Here is a 21,813-nt window from a genome sequence, read left to right as displayed (position 1 = left end):
TATTTTCTTTCTGTATGGATTTGCCTATTTGAGACATTTAATATAAAAGGAATCATATAATATGTGGTCTAGTGTGTGTGATTTCATGTGTAATATTTTCAAGGTTATTCCAGTTGGAGTATGTGTTAGTACTTTATTTCTTTTTATGGCCAAATAATAGTTCCTTGAGTGGATATAACATCTTAAAAACCCACTCATCAGTTGATGCATATTTAGGTTTCCTCTCTGTGGCTACTTGTGAATACAGTCATGTACAAGTTTTTGTGTAGACATATGTTCTTATTTGTCTTGTGTGTATACCTAGAAGTGAAATTGCCTGTTTAGTCTTTTCCAAAGTGGTTGTACCATTATACATTACTACCAGCAATGCATGCAGGTTCTAATTTCTCCACATTCTAGCTGATACTTAATATTGTCTGTTTCTTTGACTATAGCCTAGTGGGTATTAAGTAATATCTCATTATGGTTTTTACCTGTGTTACTCGAAAACGAATAATGTTGAAAATTGTTTCCTGTACTTATGGACCATTTATATCTTTTTTGGAGAAATGTCTATGTGTTTAATTGACTAACTTGTTTTGTTATTTTGAATTCTCTATGTGTTCTGGGTAGTAATCCCTTATATATAGAATTTCCCAGTGTTTTTCTGATTTCATGGTTTGTCTTTTAAAGGACAGATGCTTTAAATATTGATTAAGTCCAATTTACTTTTTTTGTTGCTTGTGCTATTTGTGCCATATGTATGAGCTTATTCTAGGTCATGAAGATTGATACCTTTTATAGTTTTTTCTCTTAAACATTTAGTTCTTGGATGTATTTTCAGTTTTTGTATATGGTGTGAGGTAGGAGTCCACATTTTTTTTTTTTTTTTGGTCATATCCAGTTTGGCATGCAACTAGATGTCTTTTGGGATATGCAGTTGTCCTAGTACTGTTTATTGAAAAGAATGCTCTTCTCCCATTAAAGTGTCATGTCACTCATGTAAAAAAATAAATTGACCATTAATATATAGATTTATTTATGAACTGCCTATTTTCCATTCACTTACATATTTGTTCTTATGTAACACGTGGAAGCCCCGTGCCCTTCCCCCCACCTGGTCCTACGCGTCTTTTCCAGCTGGCTGTTCCTGAGTTAGCCTTTCTAAGTAAGCCGGAGATGTAGCAAGGAGTGGGTGTCTCTGAGGTCGGTGAGCCGCTCAAGCAGATTAATGGAACCGAAGGAAGCAAGTGTGGGGACTCTTTGGTCAGAAGCACAGGGAATATATTTGCCGGTCTGAATTTCACATTCAACTATCATTCAACATTGATGCCATCATAAAAAGAAATGAATATTTACAGGTTAAGAAAAGAAGTTTGCATCTGAGAAATTCACTTCATCCTTTTTTCTCCTTTTTCTTCCCCAACTGCTAATAAAAGTTGAGATAAATTTTTTTTATCTCACGGTCTTTTTTTTTTTTTTAAGATTTTATTTATTTATTCATGAGAGACAGAGAGAGAGAGAGAGAGAGAGAGAGAGGCAGAGACAGGAAGAGGGAGAAGAGGCCCCGTGCAGGGGGCCTGACGTGGGACTCGATCCTAGGTCTCCAGGATCAGGCCCTGGGCCAAAGGCGGTGCTACACTGCTGAGCCACCCGGACTGCCCAGTAGTGCACAGTCTTAATTGTAATCAAGTGTGAGTTTTCCAACTTTGGGTTTTTCTTTCTCTTTTTTAAAGATTGTTTGAACTATGTCATCTGCATTTTCATATGAATCTTAAAATTAACTTGTTAGTATTTGCAAAAAAGGGCTGCTGGGATTTTGTAGTAATTGCATTGAATCTGTAGATCAATTAGGAGAGTAATTCACATCTTAGCAACATTGAGTTTCTAACCCATGAACCCAGGATGTGTTTCCATTTATTTAGGTCTTGTTATTCTTTCAGTGATGTTTTGTTGTTTCCAATGAAGCATCCTTACTCTTCTTTCTCTAAATTTATTGGCTAGTATTTTTTTGATGCTATTATAAATGGAATTATTTCCTTAATTTAATTTTTGGATGGTTCATTGATAGTGAATAGAAATACAATTGATTTTTATATATTGATCTTAGATGCTGCAACCTTGTTGAACTTATTAGTCCTAAAGCCTTTTTTTTTTTTTAAAGAATTTATTTATTCATGAGAGACACAGAGAGAGAGAGAGAGGCAGAGACACAGGCAGAGGGAGAAGCAGGCTCCATGCAGGGAGCCTGATGTTGGACTAGATCCTGGATCCTGGGATCATGCCCTGAGCCAACCGCTGAGCCACCCAGGCGTCCCAGTTCTAAAGCTTTTTAAAAAAATTTCTATATAGAAAATGTTGTCATCTTACAGATGACAAAAACATGCCATCTCTGATTAGAGATAGTTTTGATTCTTCCAGTCAAATCAGGATTGATTGATTGATTTATTTATTTATTTATTTATTTATTTATTTATAAGATTTTATTTATTTATTAGAGACACACACAGAGAGACAGGCAGAGGAAGAAACAGGTTCTATGCAGGGAGCCAGATGTGGGACTTGATCCCGAGTCTCCAGGATCAGGCCCTGGGCTGAAGGTGGCGCTAAATCACTGAGCCCCCGGGCCGCCCTCATACCCTCTTTTGACTAGCTGTTAATCTTACTGAGGATCCATTCTATGTTAGGAGTCTCTTCTCATTCCTGTTTTCAGAGTCCTTTATTTGTGTTTCATTTTTGACACTTCATTAATTTGTCTAAGTGTGGAACTGTGAATTTTTCCTATGTGGAGTACATTACATTTCTTAAATATCAAAATTAGGAGCTTTCCAATCATTGTTTCTTTTAGTAGTCTTTCTTCCTGTAATGACTTCTGACACCAAAACTATTCAGAGTTAGGCCATATGTGATGTTTAAAGACACAGTTTGCCAGAAGATTGCCCTCGCTTCAGACATCAGCCACAAATTTGGGAGTCCTCAAGTCACCCGCACTTAGTATGAACTGGCTAAGTTTTGGTAATTTGCTAGAATAGCTTACAGAGTTCAGGATAGTGCTATGCTTACAATTTGTGTTATGATAATAAAATAATGCAAATGTGAACTAGCCAAAGGGTGAGGTGCATAGGGCAGGATTTCAGAAGGTTCCAAACATAAAGATTCTGTTATCTTCTCCCTGTGAGGTCAGGATACATTGCCCTTCCTGATTATTGGTGTGTGATGGCACATGGGATATTGCCAACCAAGGAAGCTCAGCCAAGTTTTGGTGTTCAGTTTTTATTGGGACTTCCTATGTAACCACGATTGATAGAATCATTGGCTGTGTGATTGAATTCAGTCTCTAGCCCCTCTTCCTGTTTCCAGAGTTCGGACTAATACTATTGCTGCTCAAAATCCCAACCAACCCTTTAGCCAGTTGGTTGGTCTTTCTGGCTTGGGCAGCCTTCATTGAGTTGTCTCATTAGCATAAACAGTCTAAAAGACCACCACCATGAGTCACCTTATTAGTATAAACTATCAGATGTGGTCTGATAGATAGGTCCTGGCATGAATAACAAAGATGCCACTACTATCACTCAGGAAACTCCAGAATTAAGAGGTTACCTTATGAGGGCACCAGCCAAATTCTTTATTACACACATTCTCTTTCTTTTCTTTTTCTTTCTTTTCTTTCTTTCTTTCCTCTTCTTCTGGATAGATGCATGTATTGATACTTTCTCTTCCTTAAATGGAATGGTCTCAGTTGACATATCTTGAAATTAATTGGGTTTTTTGTTCTTTGTTTTTTTACTGGTAATAGCAGTAAATTAGCTACTCACTAGCTAATTTAATACCTGCTAGTGTTAGCTAATAGCTAAAATCTGCTATTGAGTCCTTCTAGCAAATATTTAATTTCAGTTATTATATTTTTAACTCTGGTTTTTCTGTTTGATTCTTTTACATAATTTCTTTCTCTTGATACAATCTGTTTGGTGAGACGTTAAGTCTCAAAGTTTCCTTTAGTTTGCTAGATGGTTTCCTTTAGTTTTTTAAAATATATTTAAAAGAGCTGATTTGAAGTTTTTGTGGAGTAAGTCCGATGGTTGGGCTATTTTAGGAATTATATGTGTTAGGTTTCTTTTCCTTAATGTGGGTCATACAGTCTTTTTTTTTTTTTTTTTGGCATGTCTTTTAAATTTTTGTTGATAATTGGACATTTTGACTAATATTATATTACGCTTCTAGAAATCAGAGTCCTAGGTCTGCCAAGGTTTGTTGTTATGGTGGTTGGTTGTTTAGGGACTTTCCTATGCTAATTCTTTAAAGTCTGTATTCTTTGTCTTGTGTTGCCTCTTTTGTGTGTGTGTGTGTGTGTGTGTGTATGTGTGTGTGTGTGTGTGTTACCTCTTATGTCTCTGTTTGGTAGCTTATTGGTCAGCTATTAAATAAACAGAGATTTTCTTAAATGCATGAGTCCAAGAAAGTCTCTCATTTTTTTCTCAGGAGTGTTTTGTGTACATGTTGGGATACACCTTCAATACTTAACTTGACAATTTACAACTCTGCCATAGCCTTCAATTCCTACTTGAACAGATGGTCAGGTTAGTCAGAAGCAAGAGTGTTAGGACTGTCCAAGATTTTTTGTGGACATGCATTCAAACCTGGGCACTGTGCATGTGGCCTTTGAGGTTCCAAGGAATATGGGAGAGCTTTTCAAAACCCCTAATGGACATCTCATTCGCCACCTTTTTCTTTTATGTTTTTGACACTTGTCAGCCCAACTATTGTCACCACGTTAAGCAACTGAGACATTAAACAGTTGCTTCTGATTCTTTTTGAAAAGGTCTCCAGGAAAAAGCTATTGGCACTGAGTATGATCTAATTCAGCTCAACTAGAGAAAGAGCACCTGGGAATATTCCCAGCTTGCTGGTTTTTACATTTATTTCAGGGCTGTTGGTTTTCAAGATTCCTGTGTAGCTGGGTAGATAAGTAACAAGACAAGTTAAAGTTTATGAAGGTTATTTTTCCTGCCAAGAATCAGCCATTTTCTCGAATAAAAGTCATTTGGAATTTTGTAAGCCTTTGGTTAATTTCCAGAGTTTTGAAAAAGTTTGATGATTTTTTCTCAGTGTCCTTGATGGTTTGTTTTTGAAATAGAGGCTTTTTAGAGATCTTCACTGGACCATTTCTGTTGAATGTCACTCACAAATACAGTATTTTTATTGTAGTAAAATATATGAAATAAATTTTACCATTTTAACCATTTTAAATTATGCAGAGAGACATTAAGTAGGTACAGTGTTGTTTGACTTTTACTCCTCTATCTCCAGAATATTTTTATCACCTCCAGCACCAACTGTTTACCCACTAAGCAGTAACTCTCATTGCTGGCTCTCATCAGCCACTGGTAAATACTCTTCTGCTTTTTGTGTTTTTGAGTTTGCTTATTCTAGATGACATCATAGGGTTTTTGTCAGTTTTGTGTCTTGCATATTTTAAGGTTCATATGTGTTGTAGCATGTATCAGAATTTCCTTCCTAAAAATTGAATTATATGTATATACCACATTTTATTTATCCATTCATGTATTGGACATTTGGGTTGTTTCCACCTATTGGTTACTGTGAATTAATGCTGCTCTGGACATTAGTGTGCAAATAATTGTTCAAATCTTTGCTTTCAGTATTTGGATATATACATAGTGGAATTGCTGGACTGTATGGTAATTCTGTCTAACATTTTGAGGAACTACCCTTTTTTTTAAAGCAGCCATACCATTTTACATTTCTACCACCAAATATGCAAAAATTTCATTTTTCTACATCCTCATTAATACTTGTTTAGTTTCTATTATTTTGATGATAACCATTTTAGTTGGTGTAAAGTGGTATCCCATCATGGTTTTTTTTATTTGCATTTCCTTAAGGACTAATGGACTGAGTATGTTTTCATGTGCTTATTGGCCATTTGTTTATCTTCTTCAGAGAAATGTCTATTCAAGTCCTTTATTTATTTTTGAACTAGGTTATTTTTTGTTGTTGAAGTATAGAGTTCCTTATATATTTTGGATATTTATCTCTTGTCATACACGATTTACAAATATTTTCCTCCATTCTCTTGGTTGTCTTTCCACTTTTTAAATGGTGTCCTTTTATGCATAGAAGTATTGAATTTTGATGAAGTCCAACTTATTTGTTGTTTCTTTTGTTAACTATGATTTTGGTATCATATTTGAGAAATAATTGTCAAATCCAATGTCATGAAAATTTTCCCCAATGTTTTTTCCCAAAAGTTTTATAGTTATAGCTCTTATGTTTATGACTTTGATCTATTTTGAGTTAATTTTTGTGTGTGGTGTGAGTATGTGAGTAAGGGCCCCACTTCATTCTTTTGCATATGGATATCCAGTTTGCCCAGCACCATTTGTTGAAAAGACCCAAAATATATTTTTAAAAGCTACTCTTATCATGCTGATAATCCTTTTATAAAACAAACAAACAAGAAAACAAACCCCAAACAAAAAGTATTGACTAAATTCTATTGCATGCTCCCTCATGAATAAGGTAGTTTTGTTAAATAATTTGTTCTTCATGGAGCTACTAGAACAAAATATGAAAACATGGTTTTTTTTTTTTTTAATGAGTTTCACTTATTTTCCAAAGTTAAGGATAGTTTAGAAGAAATGATAATTATTCTCTTTGTTTAAATAATATTAATGAAAAGATAAAAGATAATTCAAACATGTTGGTTTTCCAGCATCTGTTTAAAACATTTCTTTTTCAACATTGTTGGATGTAAAAATTCAGAAGAGTTTTTGTTTTTCAGATATCTGTGGTTTAAATATTCTCCCTTTGGATGCTAGTTTTCCTCTGCTTCTCCTTAAATTGCCAGTGAGAAGTTTGGTTTGCTCTAGCTAAAGAAAGTTTTATTTGAAATATTGTGACAAAAGTCAGATGTGCTCCTGTACATATTTAGAAAAGTCTAAATTTGGGAGAATATTAAAGTGTCTAAAGTAAATATGAGAGTTGTTCCCTTCTTCAGAATCCCTGGAGAAATAGCTCTTTGTGTCCCCATATATATAGAAATATATATTTATATATGTATTTTTTAGCTTATCTTTCTTTTTTTTTAAGATTTTATTTATTTATTCATAGAGACACAGCTAGAGAGAGAGAGAGAGAGGCAGAGACACAGGCAGAGGGAGAAGCAGGCTCCATGCAGGGAGCCCGATGTAGGACTCGATCCCGGGTCTCCAGGATTATGCCCTGGGCTGTAGGCGGTGCTAAACCGCTGCGCCACCGGGGCTGCCCTTAGCTTACCTTTCTAATTAAATGTATCTCTGCTTTGTATTTCGGAATATACAACTCTTTGTTAGTACTTTTAGATTGCTGTCTGGTTTTTAAATTTTTTATTAAAGATTTTATTTTATTTTATTCATGAGAGAAACAGAAGGAGAGAGGGGCAGAGACACAGGCAGAGGGAGAAGCAGGCTCCACGCAGGGAGTCTGACATGGGACTTGATTCCAGGACTCCAGGATCACACCCTGGGCTGAAGGCAGGCGCCATACTGCTGAGCCACCCAGGGATCCCTCTGGTTTTTTTATTTTTAAGAATGAACAATCAGTTATTTCATCCCCTAATGTTGGACATTGCTTGTAGAATTTCACTGTTACAAATACTGCTGAAATGACTAGTCCTTTTTTTTTTTTTTTTTTTAAAGATTTTATTCATGAGAGAGAGAGAGAGAGGCAGAGACATAAGCAGAGGGAGAAACAGGCTCCATGTAGGGAGCCCGATGTGGGACTTGATCCCGGGACTCCAGGATCACGCCCTGAGCCGAAGGTAGACGCTTTAACTGCTAAGCCACCAGGTGTCCCAAAATGACTAGTCTTATATGTATATCTTTATACCCTTTTTTTTTTTTTTGAGAAATACCAGTTATTGGAATTGTTTTGTCGAAGGGTCATGTACATTTAAGATTTTGAACTAGAGTCACTGTAAAAAGGTACGATAGGCAGATGGTGTAAAACTCAAGGTGTGAATAGAGGTGTGAATGAAGAGAAACTTTCACTCATTCACTCCTCTTTCCCTGCAACTTATCTTCTCTTTCTAGAAACAACCAGTGTGTGTGTGTGTGTGTGTGTGTGTGTGTGTGTGTGTGTGTGGATGGGTTGCATTAAAAGTTAAGTACATTTGAAATTTTGATAGATGTTACCAAATTGCCCTCCCTTAGCTAGTTAAGGCTTCTGAGTAGAATCAGGCCAGATTTATAATAGAGACCAAAGTTATATACATGGGCTTACGTATATACTGAATCATCTAGTAACTTTGTAGTCTTTTGTATGATTGGTTCGTATACTCATTATTAGTTTATAGTTTGAGAATTGTATGAGTTTCTCTGGGTAAGTAGCCACAGAAGATGCCTAATTGCAGTTTTCTAGACTTGACTGTGTATTTGATTTACATCTATCTCTCCCTTGAAAATTGCTTTAGGACAGCCAGGTGGCTCAGTGGTTTAGCACCACCTTCAGCCCAGGGTATGGTCCTGGAGACCCGGGATAAAGTTCCATGTCAGACTTCTTGCATGGAGCCTGCATCTTTCTCTGCCTGTGTCTCTGCCTCTCTCTTTTTCTCTCTCTCTGGCCTCTCGTGAATAAATAAATAAATAATTTTTTTAAAAAAAGAAAGAAAATTGCTTTAAAATACAATTTTATATGAAATTTTATATTTTAAAATACAGTTTTATATGAAATTTTTTGAGTGTGAAGAACTTGCTATTTAAACTTGGCTTTGAGACCACCTTCATAAAGTACAAGTATTTCTATACATCTTGGAGGTATATAAAAGGGAAGAAAAAATGATAAATGAGTTCTAATCCCTGAAGTGTAATTATGACTCTGGAAATTACTTGGATGCCTGAGATTGAAAAAAGCTTGGGATGATTTTTGTTTTTTAAGATTTATTTATGTATTTGAGAGAGAGGAAAATGCGAGGGTGTACGGGGAGGTGGGAGGGGCAGGGGGAGAGAGAGTCTTAAAAAGACACTGCTGAGCAAGAAGCCTGACATAGGACTTGATCTTACCACCCTGAGATTACAACCTGAACTGAAACCTACAGTCAGGCGCTCAACTGGCTGCACCATCCAGGTGCCCCTTGGAGTGATTTTTATTATAAAATACATTAACTGCTTGAGAGAAGGCATTTGGCTTTTTGCTTTAGAATGAGGCTATGAGCAGAATGGAGGATGGATTTTTGAATTTGGTAACTCTTACCCAGTTTGTAGAGCTTACTTATTTTGGGGGAAGCACAGTGGTGCATGGAGAGACAACATAGACATGGCTTTGCATTTCATACTTGAATCTCCTTAGGTCTATGACTTTGAATAAATTTGTTAACCTTTCTGTACTGTACCTCAGCTTCCATCTTTAAAACAAATGTCAATAACATTTGCCTCATGATGTTGAAAGAATTAAAGATAATGTACATACATAACATGTCAAGCTGTGCTTAACAACAATAGGGACCTCTAACATGGAGACTTCTCTGTTTTTAGCTGTTATCGATACATAAGAACCTTTAATTGTAAAGTTAATAACTTTTTAATTCCTAATAAATTATTATTATTGCTCTAATTTTTTTTAACATTTATCCCACCCCCATCTTGTTAATTTTTTTTTCTTGTAGGGTGAACTGTCCCATGATCAGGATGTGGTAGAGTATATCATGAATCAGCCAAATGTTGTTCCACGAATCAATTCTAGGATTTTGACATCCGAGCGAGAATACCTGGATTTAACAGCAACCAGTAAGGAGTGTTTCAGGAACAGCTTTGGGCTTTTTCTCATTTTTGTTTCAGAATCTTTGCATCTGTTGGATTGTAAAGTCCAGAAGATAACCCAAGATTGTGACACAGTGTTTTAATGTTTTATGTTTTCATTCATCACACATTTAGTTCATAACATGAGCCTCTAAATTCATAAGCGTTTCCTCCAAAAACAGAGAAATTCTTCCTGTATAAATCCTTATAAACTTTGAAGAGTATCCATTGTCTTTTTTTGTTTTTTAAGGGGAGGTAGGGAGGGAGAGAAAGAATCTTAAGTAGGCTCCACACCTAGTGCAGAGCCTCTCACAACTCTGAAATCCTGACCTGAATCCTGAACCAAAATCAAGAGTAGGATGCTTAACTGACTGAGCCACCCAGGTACCCCTCATTGTCCTTTAAATGCCAGCTGTTAAGGCCTTAAGTGATGGGACTACATCTGAATTGTTGACTTTCTTAAGAGTCATAAAGCTGTTAAGCAGCTGTTGATTCTTCAGCCTTGTTCTAGAATCAGCTAGCGGTGATGTGGACAAACAACTCAGGTGGTTTTACTCTGAGAGGCTAGGAATGAATGCCTATCTAAAACTAAACTTTCATTGAGATATAGTGTACATGCCATAAAACAGTCTTTTGAAACTTTATACAAGTGCACAATTTTTAGTGTATTCTCAAAGTTGTCTGATCATCACTGTCTAATTGTAGAACATATATCATGGCCCCTACCATGTACCCATTGGTAGTTACTCTCCATTTCCCCTTCCCCTACCCGGCCTGCAACCGCTGATCTAGTGTCTGTCTCTGAGGGAGTTTTCTGCTGGATATTTTGTATGATTCTGAGTTTTCTGTGATTGGCTTCTTTTTCTTACCATGTTTTTAAGGTTTATCCATGTTGCAGCATGTCACAGTACTTTTTGCCTTTGTATGGCTAATTAATATTTTCTTACATGGATAGTCCACACTTGGCATATCTAATCCTTAGTTGATAGATGTTTGTGTGAAACACAAAGAATACCCTTTCAGAGGTAGTTGTGTGAGCCTAGGTACAGTTTGTTCCTTATGCCTTCCCTTGTCGCTCCGAAGGCCATTTGAACAAAGAGCTGGAAATAGGTGGAGCTGTGGTCACTTGCAGAAGTCTTACTCCACAAGAAAGGATAAATGTAACAAAGAAGTACAAGCCAGTGGCCTTTGCTGTTGTGAGTGGGGTGTGATGCACACAGAGCTTTAGGTGTGCTTGTTACTTTATGGCACCCGTCTCTAATCTGCTTGAAACTGAATGCCTTTTCTTTTAGAGCAAGATGTACATCTCTGCTTATATTTGAAAAAAGGAAGTAGTCAGAAAGTGACCTAAACTGTTTCTTCATAATTGGGTTTTAGCTTTTTACCTAAAGTTTTAATAGAGTCTTTGTCCTAAGTTTTTGTAGTTTCTATCATTTAAAATTAAACCGTAAGGAGCTCTCTTTGAGGTATTCATGGATGAGGAGCACAACAATAGTTCTGTGTTTTGGATATCTTTATCCATTGGATGTTGAAGTGATCACCTGTGAAATGATGCTAGTTCATAGTGGCAAAAATGCAGTTTGCCTGGTAAACATTTTGGAGCTGTCAGTGGAGGAGCAGCTAGCATCCTTCTGACCCTGCAGTCATAGTTCCATGATTACCTACACAGCTGTTGGCCTTTGTTGTCCTGGGACCTTCTTAGAAGGAGACTGTTTTAAGGCTTTAAGGCTTTTGGTGCTTTTGTCCCCATGAGCTGTGTCTTACTTACCATTTCTTTCCTTTTACTAGAATATTGAGTTTAAGGATAGTAGGTGCTTGGTATGGTCTGTTGAATGAAAGGATAGACAGGTGAGTAAGTGGACATAGATAGGAGGGGTAAATAAGCCAGCTTTACTTGGAGGATGGTGAGAGAAGAGTGACATTTGTGTTGGAGTGCAATAAGGCACGAGATTGAGGAGGTTCTTGGAGATAAAGGATGATACAGGATGGAGACCATTTTGTATGTAGGAAGAAATTACTGGGTAGTTTATTTTTATTTTTTTTTAATTTATGATAGTCATACAGAGAGAGAGAGAGAGAGAGAGAGAGAGGCAGAGACACAGGCAGAGGGAGAAGCAGGCTCCATGCACCGGGAGCCCGACGTGGGATTCGATCCCGGGTCTCCAGGATCGCACCCTGGGCCAAAGGCAGGCGCCAAACCGCTGCGCCACCCAGGGATCCCTACTGGGTAGTTTAGATCAAAGGAATGACTTGATGAAAATGAGATTTTAGCAAAAGTAACTTGAGGGGAAATGATTGATAAGAGTGTTGCCCGAGGGCACTAATCAATAAACATGAAACAATAGATTTCACTCATGCATTTTTATAAATCTTGTATTATGGTCAAGTCAGATTATCAATTGAATATTAATGTTAGATTGAATTTAGTCTCGTTAATTATAAATCTGTTTCAATTTTCTTTTTCAGATAACTTTTTTGTGGATGACTATGCTAGATTTAGTGTCTTGGATTCCCAAGGCAAGACTGCTGCTATTGCAAATAGTATGAACTATCTGACAAAGAAAGGTAATCCATTTTAGGCTTATCTTGGATTCAACTTTTTTTTCTTTCTTTTTTTAGTATTTTTAGAAATAATTCAGTCTTTAGTGTCTGTCAGAGATTGTCATTTTTTTATTAATAATTTCTTAAAATGATTTGAATCCAGAAAATACCTATTTAAAATTCAATTCTTTATGTTTTTAAAAGTTTAGATGTTTTTATAAATTTTATTAGATATTAAGGTTGAATGAAAAGTTTTTTCATGATTCAAAATGTGAAAACATTTACGATGTAAACATGGGTTAATGGATTGAAAATTGATATGACTTGCCTCTTCACTGACAACATTGAGTTAATTTTTTTAAGGGTTTATAAGATAAACTTGGTTCTAGGAATCCTTGTGCACATTTTAAAACTGATTTTAATGTGGAGTCAGTTATTTAGGCTAATATTGTGTGAAATTGATATCATTTTAATGGCAGACAGATGCTTTCTTTCTCTGGTCTTTCTTATTATCCTTTCAAAGCACTGACTGTCATTTAAGGCAGCTATTTTTATCCATGCTGTAGTCTTGTCCTAGAGAGAATTTCTGGCTTTCCAGATCTATGTAAATAAAAGTAATTGCTCCATTTGGTTCCTCAAGGAAATTGTTCTGAGGGGTCCTGGAATAGTGCTATACCACTAAGGGGACTACAGAGCAGAGACAAGATTGATCGTATTAGGAATTATTTAAAATTTTGACTCTTATGATAGGCATCAGTTATAGCAATGACATTTTCTTCTACTCTTTTTCCTTTACCTCTGTCTAGGAATGTCCTCCAAGGAAATCTATGGTAACTTTAAATTTCAGAATGTTCGGTTTCTTTTCTTAATTATCTTATGTGGTTTCAGGCAATGTTGTGATTCAGAATTTATTGACACTTCATTATGACATTTCTGGAACTTGTGGGTAACAGTAGATAATTTATCAAATGCAGATAAAATTTGTATAAGTGTTTACAAAGAATTCTATTTTAGAAAGTTACAAATTAATATGCTTAAAGACTAGATATGCTACCCACACGTTCAAAGGTTATTTTTCATTGTATATGCTAACAGATGCCTAAATCACAGAATTAATAAATGCATGTTCCTAGTTTGTAATTAAGCCACATGGAAGGTTACCCTGCTTTTGATCTAGTATAGAAGTTTTACTACTTTTGTTTTATTACACTTGTCATTTTCTTATTTTTTGCATGGTTTTCAGAAATTTTTGGCTTAAATAATATTGAAACATAGAATGTGCTTTTTTCCCTCTGACTCAGTGTGTTGTTTTGTTTTTCTATAGATGATTCTTTCATTAGGCCTGTAACTTTTTGGATTGTTGGGGATTTTGATAGCCCTTCTGGAAGACAATTACTGTATGATGCTATTAAACATCAGGCAAGTATCTACACCTTCATTCTGTGTGCTGATGTTACTGTACTAGATGGGAAGTGGGAGTCCTGCTTTTCTACTGCTTGAGGGAAAGGAGCATTGTTTCTCTGAAGGTCTGCCCACTAGTGAGAAAAGAGAGGAGACTGCAGTATTCTGACTTTACTTAAGGGTATAGATTCTTTTAGAAAAAAGAAATAATGAGATCCTTATCATAGACAAATTTTTGTTGGGTGACTGTTCATGTTCTTTCTACAGAGATGCTGCAAAGATCAGGCTGTATATTGTGTGGGGGGAGGCAGGACCTTTACATTGAAGGAGGTCTAGATGTGGGGGAAATACTATGCAGATATCTTAGTGCTCATGTAATAGCAGATCTTGGCACGCAGAGGAATGCATATATAGATGGTCTGAAAGATACATTGCACATAAATTGTAGAACTTGAGTGAATGGCAAGGGTGAATGGTTGAGAAGAAACGGACTCTTCTAAAGAGTGTCATTGTCAGAGACTGAGCTGTTCCTTTTCCTGAGCAGTTTCAGATTGGATCTTCATCCAATTTCACACCCTTCCCATGTTTCCTTGCCACCCTGTGTCCCAAGGAGGCTTATTGGAGTACTGAAATACCGAGGTGATTTCAACTTCCCTAACATGTTAAGTGCCTTTATTGTCTATAATTTTTGAGTGGTGATAGAGTGGGAGAACAAGAAGGGAGAATTGAAAAAATTTTTTTCTTAATTTATTTTAGAGGAAGAGCACAAGTGGGAGGGGCAGGGAGAGGGAAAGAGAATCTCAAGCAGACTTCATGCTGAGCACACAGTCCTATGCGGGGCTTGATCTCAATGACTCTGAGATCATGACCTGAGCTGAAACCAGGAGTCAGGCACTTAACCAGCTATACCACCCAGGCACCCTAAGAATTGAAATTTTAAAAAAATATATTTTAATTGAAGTAAAATATAGGATCAAAAGAAGTACACAAATCTTAGAATTACTTAATGTCACAAAGGGAACATCCAGGTGGCCCACCACCCTGGTTTTAGACATAGAGAATTATCAAATTCCAGAAAGCCCTCTCCTGCTTGTGTCTCCATCACCCCTCACATATTTGTTTGTGTTCCTTTTTTTTAATCAACATTTTTGAGATTTATCCATAATATTACAAGTAGTGGTAGTTCTTTTTTCACTGTGCTGTATCATATTATATGGCTGTACCACAAAGTTTTGTTTGTTCATTTAATCTTTTTGATGGATAGTCTTTTTTCTAGTTAGGGGCTATTCTGAAGAAGGCTGCTTTCACCGTCCTTATATGCATCTTTAGCTATACCTTAGTATGAGTTTTTGTTGCTCATGTTTGTGACACAAGGTTTTATGGATCCCAGATAACTTTTCCAACATAGGTTCTTATCTTTTTACTCAGAGAGAGATTAATTTTTACAAGGAATCTGGGAAGGCCATGTGAACAAAGAAGTCTTTGAATAGAAACTGAAGATTGGTTGGGACTGAGGGAAGGAAGGATGGGATGGACTTGGGGTTTGCATGCCAACAGGAAGCATGGAGTGTGTTAGAGTGATACAAAATGTGTTGGGGAACATGGGACTCTGACAGCCTGTAATGGAGCTATATATATAGGGATGGTAAGAAGTGGAAGTTGGAAAGGTAGTTTTGGGACCAGTTCATGTAGGGGTTTGAAAACCTGGCTATAGCATTTAAATTTTATTCTGTATACAGATGAGCAGTACTAAAGACTTTTAAGAGAGATTATATTTGCTTCTTAATAAAATACGAAGATGTTAGTGTCACTCTTTAAGTTCAAAACATCTACCATATAACTCTTATTTCTCATTTTGTAAATAGAAATCCAGTAACAATGTTAGAATAAGCATGATCAATAATCCTAGTGAAGATATAAATTATAAGAACACTCAGATTTCCAGAGCAATCTGGGCAGCTCTCCAAACACAGACCTCCAACTCTGCTAAGAATTTCATCACAAAAATGGCCAAGGAGGAGACTGCAGAGGCCCTGGCTGCAGGAGCTGACATCGGGGGGTTCTCTGTCGGGGTAAGTCTCTGTGTGTTGCATGGAGCTGTCTTGTTTTGTTACTTTTCACAGAAATTCAGTCTCAGGGGCTGATGTATCTTGTTCATGATTGGGATTTGTGATTTTAGTACTGAGTTTCAGAGGATTTTTCTTACTTTGGAAGTATCTTTCCAGGAAATAACAATTGTGCCACATTCCCTTTACCACTTTTAATACCTTTAAATAAAGTTTCAGGATTGAATTCTTAAATATTTTAAGCACAAAGCCATTTGTTTTGTATAGTTTTTAAAAGACAGGCAATATTTGATTTGTTTATAGAGCAAAAAACTATGATTGAAGCTTCTTATGAGTTAGAGGCTTACGTGTTCTTGATGTGTTCTGATATAAGCCCATATATGTTCATTATATAAGTTACTACCTTTTGAACTATTTCATAATTTTAAAATTCTTACAAAATGATAAGTATATACTTGATGTTTCAGTTAGCAAAAAGGCTCTTAAAATTAGCAGGATTTTAAAATACAGAATAAAAAAATACAGAATAAAGATATGATGAAGAATAACTTGCCAATTGAGCAATCACATAAAAGAATAGTTATAGGAAATAGGCATTACTTGATAAATTAGAGGGTGGGAGAAAATGGGAGGAGTAGAGAATTGAGACATCATTAATGTTAATTATTAAAATTAGTTCTGACTCTCCATTAAGAGATCATTTTATGATTTATTCATTATGATTATTCACTTTTATAGCTTGCTTAATAACAATTACTTTTCCTTAATAACAATTACTTTCCTAGGGCATGGATTTCAGTCTTTTTAAAGAGGTCTTTGAGTCTTCCAAAATGGATTTCATTTTGTCTCATGCCATGTACTGCAGGGATGTTCTGAAGCTGAAGAAGGGACAGAGGGCAGTGATCAGCAATGGAAGGGTGAGGATTTTTTTGTCCTGAGACAAACTTGACTTCAGATTAGATCAGTGAGCAGTGTTGGTCGTGTTCTCCTCTGAAGCTAGTAGACTCCTCAAACAGAGCCACTCTTTCCAAAGGGAATTGGGGCTTATGCAGTGATGATGGTAGTTTCTGCACCCTATTTCAAAGGTGATTTGCTTTTGACAGAAGCATCCTTATGTAAAACTAAAACCTTTTTGCTGTTTAATTATGTCCTGCCACATGTACAGTGGTGGCAGGAGTGTGTTGTCTCTCAGAGAATAAGCTGATAAGGCTCTGATACATGAAGTATACATCCATTGTGGGAACTGTGTTCATAGTTGTGTAGTCTCTGTCAACTTCAGTGGTGCAGGCTTAGACTATTTCATACATACCTGCAGCCAGGGACATGAAACTGGGGGTGGGGGGTGGGGTACCAAACTTTGAACTCTTAGCACCAAGGGTGAAATCTCTGCTGTCTGTTCCTCACTACACTGCATCTCTTGTTTGGTTCTGTTATTTATATCCAGTGAGAATCAATGAAACTCGCTATTTTGTTTTATTTCAGAGTTGCTTAACTATAAAAATATTGTGGAGTATACAGTCTAAGTCTACATTCTGTAATTGAGGAATTGTTAAATAAATAACTGGATGAGTTGATTTGGGTTTTATTTTTACCTTTTTCACTGATTTTATTAGATGTATACATGTCTTGGGTCTTTAAAATGATTAGGTTTATAAGATAGCCTAAGGACAACAGAGTCCTTCTTTTCAGCTTATAATGCTACCACTGACTGCCCTGCTCCTCTTCACAGATCATTGGGCCACTGGAGGACAGTGAACTCTTTAATCAAGATGATTTCCACCTCCTAGAAAATATCATCTTAAAAACTTCGGGACAGAAAATCAAATCCCATATTCAACAGCTTCGGGTAGAAGAGGATGTGTAAGTTTTGTGGAAGAAATTAATTAGTGAATGTCATAGGGACTGTGTTGAACTTTACTCCTGCTTCCTATTTCATGGTGTTTATTTCCATTGTGAGCTCACAACTTTGAGATCAAGAGATGCACACTCTACTAACTGAGCCACCCAGGTGCCCTTACTTTGTGCATTTTATATTGTTTTTCTTTTATTGTTGAGTTATAGGAGTTCTATATAAATAAGTAAATATTCTGGGTATTGATCTCTTATGGATAGACAATATGCAAATATGGTCTCTCATTCCATGAGTTACATTTTCATTCTTTTGTTAGTGTCCTTTGGTGAATAGTTGGAGGATATAAAGTTTGAAAGTTCTGGTTTTTTCCTTCATCTCTTCCATATACCTTCATGCTGCAGTGAAGTATTGACTTTGATAGCTGCCAGACCAGTCCCTTTGCCAAGTCTTGTGATAGAGGAAGGAATCTTCTTTTATCTCAACCAAAAACAAGGCAACAGATAAAGAAGTTTCCTTCTACTTTAGTGGCTTTTTAGTGATGCCCCTTGTTCCAGCCTATGAAACACTTCCCTGATGCAGGCCAGGAGGTGCGCCCCTGACTTGAAACCATCATATCACAGCATAGGCTTGGTGTGCTGTGCCCTTGGACCATTCTTTCTCCTTTTGGACTATATAATTGCCAGACTAGGCATGGAAGACTTGCCGTTTATTAAAGAGAGGTGGCACCATCTCTCGAGGGTTAATTGAGGGAAATAAGGTAGTCATAGGGCTACCTAAAGATAAACTAAAACTATTTGGGTTCTCAGAATTACCTTGCCTGCCTAGGGTTTTCATTAGTGCCATAGCTGCTCCACCTTGGAGAGGGCCCCCTGTGATAGCCACAGCTTTCATTCATGGCCCAGACCTGCAGCCACAAGGCCATTCTCCACTTTCTGAAGTTCACTGTGGGCTGTTTGATCACAATTGCACTGACTAAACATAAGCGTGCTTTGTGAAACTTTAGGGAGTCTGTTGTTTGCCTGCTCACCCACGTCCACATTGCTTACTCAAGTCTACATAATCCAGCATCCCTTTAAATGTTTTGTGAATGTTGACATATCACAGGATACAAGTGGCCTGTATTATATAGGTTCAGACTCAGTGAGAAGTACCAAGAGAGATAGTTTGATTTGGTTCAGTGAGAAAATGTATAGGCTTGTTTCCAGTTCATATATATTCACAAGTGTTTTTTTAGAATTCTTAAAATTCAGTCCTTGGTTCAGCAGATTCAAGCATTTTTTTCAGTCTTATGGTTTAGTTCAAGATCTTCCTTGGTTAGAAATCAACTTTAGAAGAGGCAGGGAAAGCAGAAGTGCTTTTTTAAGTTGTTCACTGCAGTGTTGATTGTAATAGTGAAGTAGGAAGCAACCTAGATGTTTACTAGCCAGTTGGTGATTATTGTGTATCAGGAAATCTAATGATAGTCATTGAAAATATTGATGTACCCTATATGTATTAACTAACAAAAAGATGTTTGTAATATATAGTTAAATGAAAAAGCAGGTCATCAGGGGCACCTGGGTGGTTCAGTCGATTGAGCATCTGACTCTTGGTTTCAGTTCATGTCATGATCTCAGCGTTGTGGGATTGAGCCCTGTATTGGGCTCCATTCTCAGCGTGGAGTCTGCTTGAGATTCTTTCCCTTTTCCTCTGCTCCTTCCCCAGCTCACCATCTCTCTCTCTCTCTCAAGTAAATAAAATCTTAAAAAAAAAAAAAAAAGGAAAAGCAGGTTATCAAATAATATAATCCAACTTTTGTTTATATATATGTATATATTTAAAAATGTAGGAGAATTATGAACCAAAATGTCATTAATGCTTATTTCTTGATAATGATATTGTATATATATCAGTTTTCTCATTTTTTTTCCTGAATTTTTTTTCAGTGAATTATTACTCTAATAATCCTAAAGACTAATAAAGCTATTTAGAAGCGGGTGAGGGAGAAGGTAAATAACACAAACTTACAGTCTGTTATGGGCCAGGCCCTGAGCTTGGTGCTTTATAAAATGTTTAGCTGGTGCAATATTTACAAGTGTCATACAAAGTATGTACTATCCCCATTTCACATATGCAAAAATCAGTATCTTCTTCAAGGTTATGAAACTACTCAGTTACAAAATCAGTAGTTTTTCTCTTGCCTATTGGTAAAAGTTCATATGTTCTTTAAACAATTTCGGTGGCATTCAATACTTAGACTGGTAATTGGAAAAACTTTCAGTTAAAGAGATACTAAATTTTCACCAACCATGTCTTTCAGGGCAAGTGACTTGGTAATGAAGGTAGATGCTCTCCTGTCAGCTCAACCAAAAGGAGATGCAAGAATCGAATACCAATTTTTTGAAGACCGACACAGGTACAGAATTAATATTGAATTTATGCATATTCTTGAATAAAATGGTAAAATTGCCTTTACCTCATCTCCTTTATTTTTCTATCTGAAGTGTGTATATAAGTTGTTTGAATGGAAAATTTTGCCTGGTTGTGCAGTTTTCATATATACTCATTTTCTTATGCAGAATTCATATACAGACTCAGTTGCATAAAAGTTGACATTTTTTCTAAATAAATCTGAAATACTTCTGACTGTACCCTTCTAGAAAACAGAAAGCATAAATAGAAAAAAATTAGTTGTAATTTTCTGATACCCAAAAATAAACACAGGTTGGTAGGGCACCCTACCAATGAAAACGATTTTGTTTTCAATAAAATAAAAATAAGTTTTAGCATTGTGAAAAAAGTCCTTGCCTTTTGGTTCTGAGTTATTTATTTGAAAGTTTCAAACCTAAAGAATAGTGGAAACGTTTTTACAGTGAACACCTAGATATCTTGACCCTGGGTTCACCAGTTGTTAACATTATGCCACATTTATCTGTCATCTATGTGGGTTTGTTTGTGCATATGTATGTGTAGCACATAAAATGTATATTTATGTTTGCATACAAACATACGCGTACTTATATTTTTCCTGAACCATTTGAAGGTACATTGTAGACATCATTACACATCATGCCTGAATTCCTCAGCATGTTGTTTCCTGAGCGCCAGGAGTGTCTCCACTATTGGCATACTTTAGAGATTTAACCTTGAAGCAGTGATACTAAGTAGTACACAGTCCATATTCACATTTCTCCAAGGCCCCAGTAATGACCTTTGAAAACTGTTTTGTTCTTTGATTTGACCCAGATCACATGTTGCAGCTCTTTGTTGTGGGTCTCTTTTAGTCTCCTTAAATCCAGAACATTTCCCTACATGCTTTTTGTTTGTTTTGTTTTGTTTTGTTTTGTCTTTTATGACAATGACATTTTTTTCCCACGTTCTGAAGTTAGAGATTTATTTCAGTACTTTACCACATACCAAATATCATGAAATCTATTTTATTTTATTTTATTTTATTTTATTTTATTTTATTTTATTTTATTTATTTTATTTATTTTATTTTATTTATTTTATTTTATTTTATTTTTTATTTTATTTTATTTTATTTTATTTTATTTTATTTATTTTATTTTATTTTATTTTATTTTATTTTATTTTATTTTATTTTATTTTATTTTATTTTATTTTATTTTATTTTACTGGTTTGATTTGCCAGCATATAGTACAACACCCAGTGTTCATCCCATTTTTATTATTATTATTTTTTTTTTATTGAAGTTCGATTGGCCAACATACAGTACAACACCCAGTGCTCATCCCATCAAGTTCCCTCCTCAGTGCCTGTCACCCAGTTCCCTCTCTTCATTTTCAGGCTGGAGGTGTCCTTAGGTCTAAAATGAGTCTCTTGTAGACAGCAGATAGATGGGTCTTGCTTTTTTATCCAGTCCGATACCCTGAGTCTTTGGATGGGATCATTTAGCTCATTCACGTTCAGAGTAACTATTGAAAGATATGAACTTAGTGTCATCATAATACTTATTCAGTCCCTGTTTTTGTGGATTATTTTTTTAGGCTTCCTCTTTCTTTTACAGGGTTCCCCTTAATATTTCTTACAGAGCTGGTGGTCACATATTCTTTCAGTTTCTACCTATCTTGGAAGCTCTTTCTCTCTCCTTCTCTTCTGAATGAGAGCCTTGCTGGATAAAGTATTCTTGGCTGCATGCTCTTCTCATTTAGTACCCTGAATATATCATTGCCAGCC

The 21,813-nt window shown here is 36.1% G+C and overlaps 1 protein-coding gene across 6 annotated transcripts in view; it reads left to right on the top strand.

The window, feature by feature from the left end:
* The window catches only part of UGGT1 (UDP-glucose glycoprotein glucosyltransferase 1), a 123,096-nt gene that overhangs the window by 63,150 nt on the left and 38,133 nt on the right, over positions 1–21,813 (top strand). For 5 of the 6 annotated variants that reach the window (XR_012013038.1, XM_072788688.1, XM_072788690.1 and 2 more), the window contains 8 exons: positions 9,641–9,761; positions 12,240–12,338; positions 13,121–13,144; positions 13,639–13,733; positions 15,581–15,787; positions 16,567–16,698; positions 17,511–17,641; positions 19,933–20,028. Coding sequence is in view for 5 of the 6 variants with exons in the window: in XM_072788688.1 (XP_072644789.1) it covers positions 9,641–9,761; positions 12,240–12,338; positions 13,121–13,144; positions 13,639–13,733; positions 15,581–15,787; positions 16,567–16,698; positions 17,511–17,641; positions 19,933–20,028 (905 nt within the window). In the remaining variant the exon portion in view is untranslated. The remainder of the gene's footprint in view (positions 1–9,640; positions 9,762–12,239; positions 12,339–13,120; positions 13,145–13,638; positions 13,734–15,580; positions 15,788–16,566; positions 16,699–17,510; positions 17,642–19,932; positions 20,029–21,813) is intronic. The other variant, XM_072788689.1, reaches the window with a different exon arrangement.

This window comes from Canis lupus, chromosome 20 (assembly GCF_048164855.1).
Source record: "Canis lupus baileyi chromosome 20, mCanLup2.hap1, whole genome shotgun sequence".
Lineage (NCBI taxonomy): Eukaryota > Metazoa > Chordata > Mammalia > Carnivora > Canidae > Canis > Canis lupus.
This window is presented reverse-complemented; position numbering and strand designations above follow the sequence as displayed.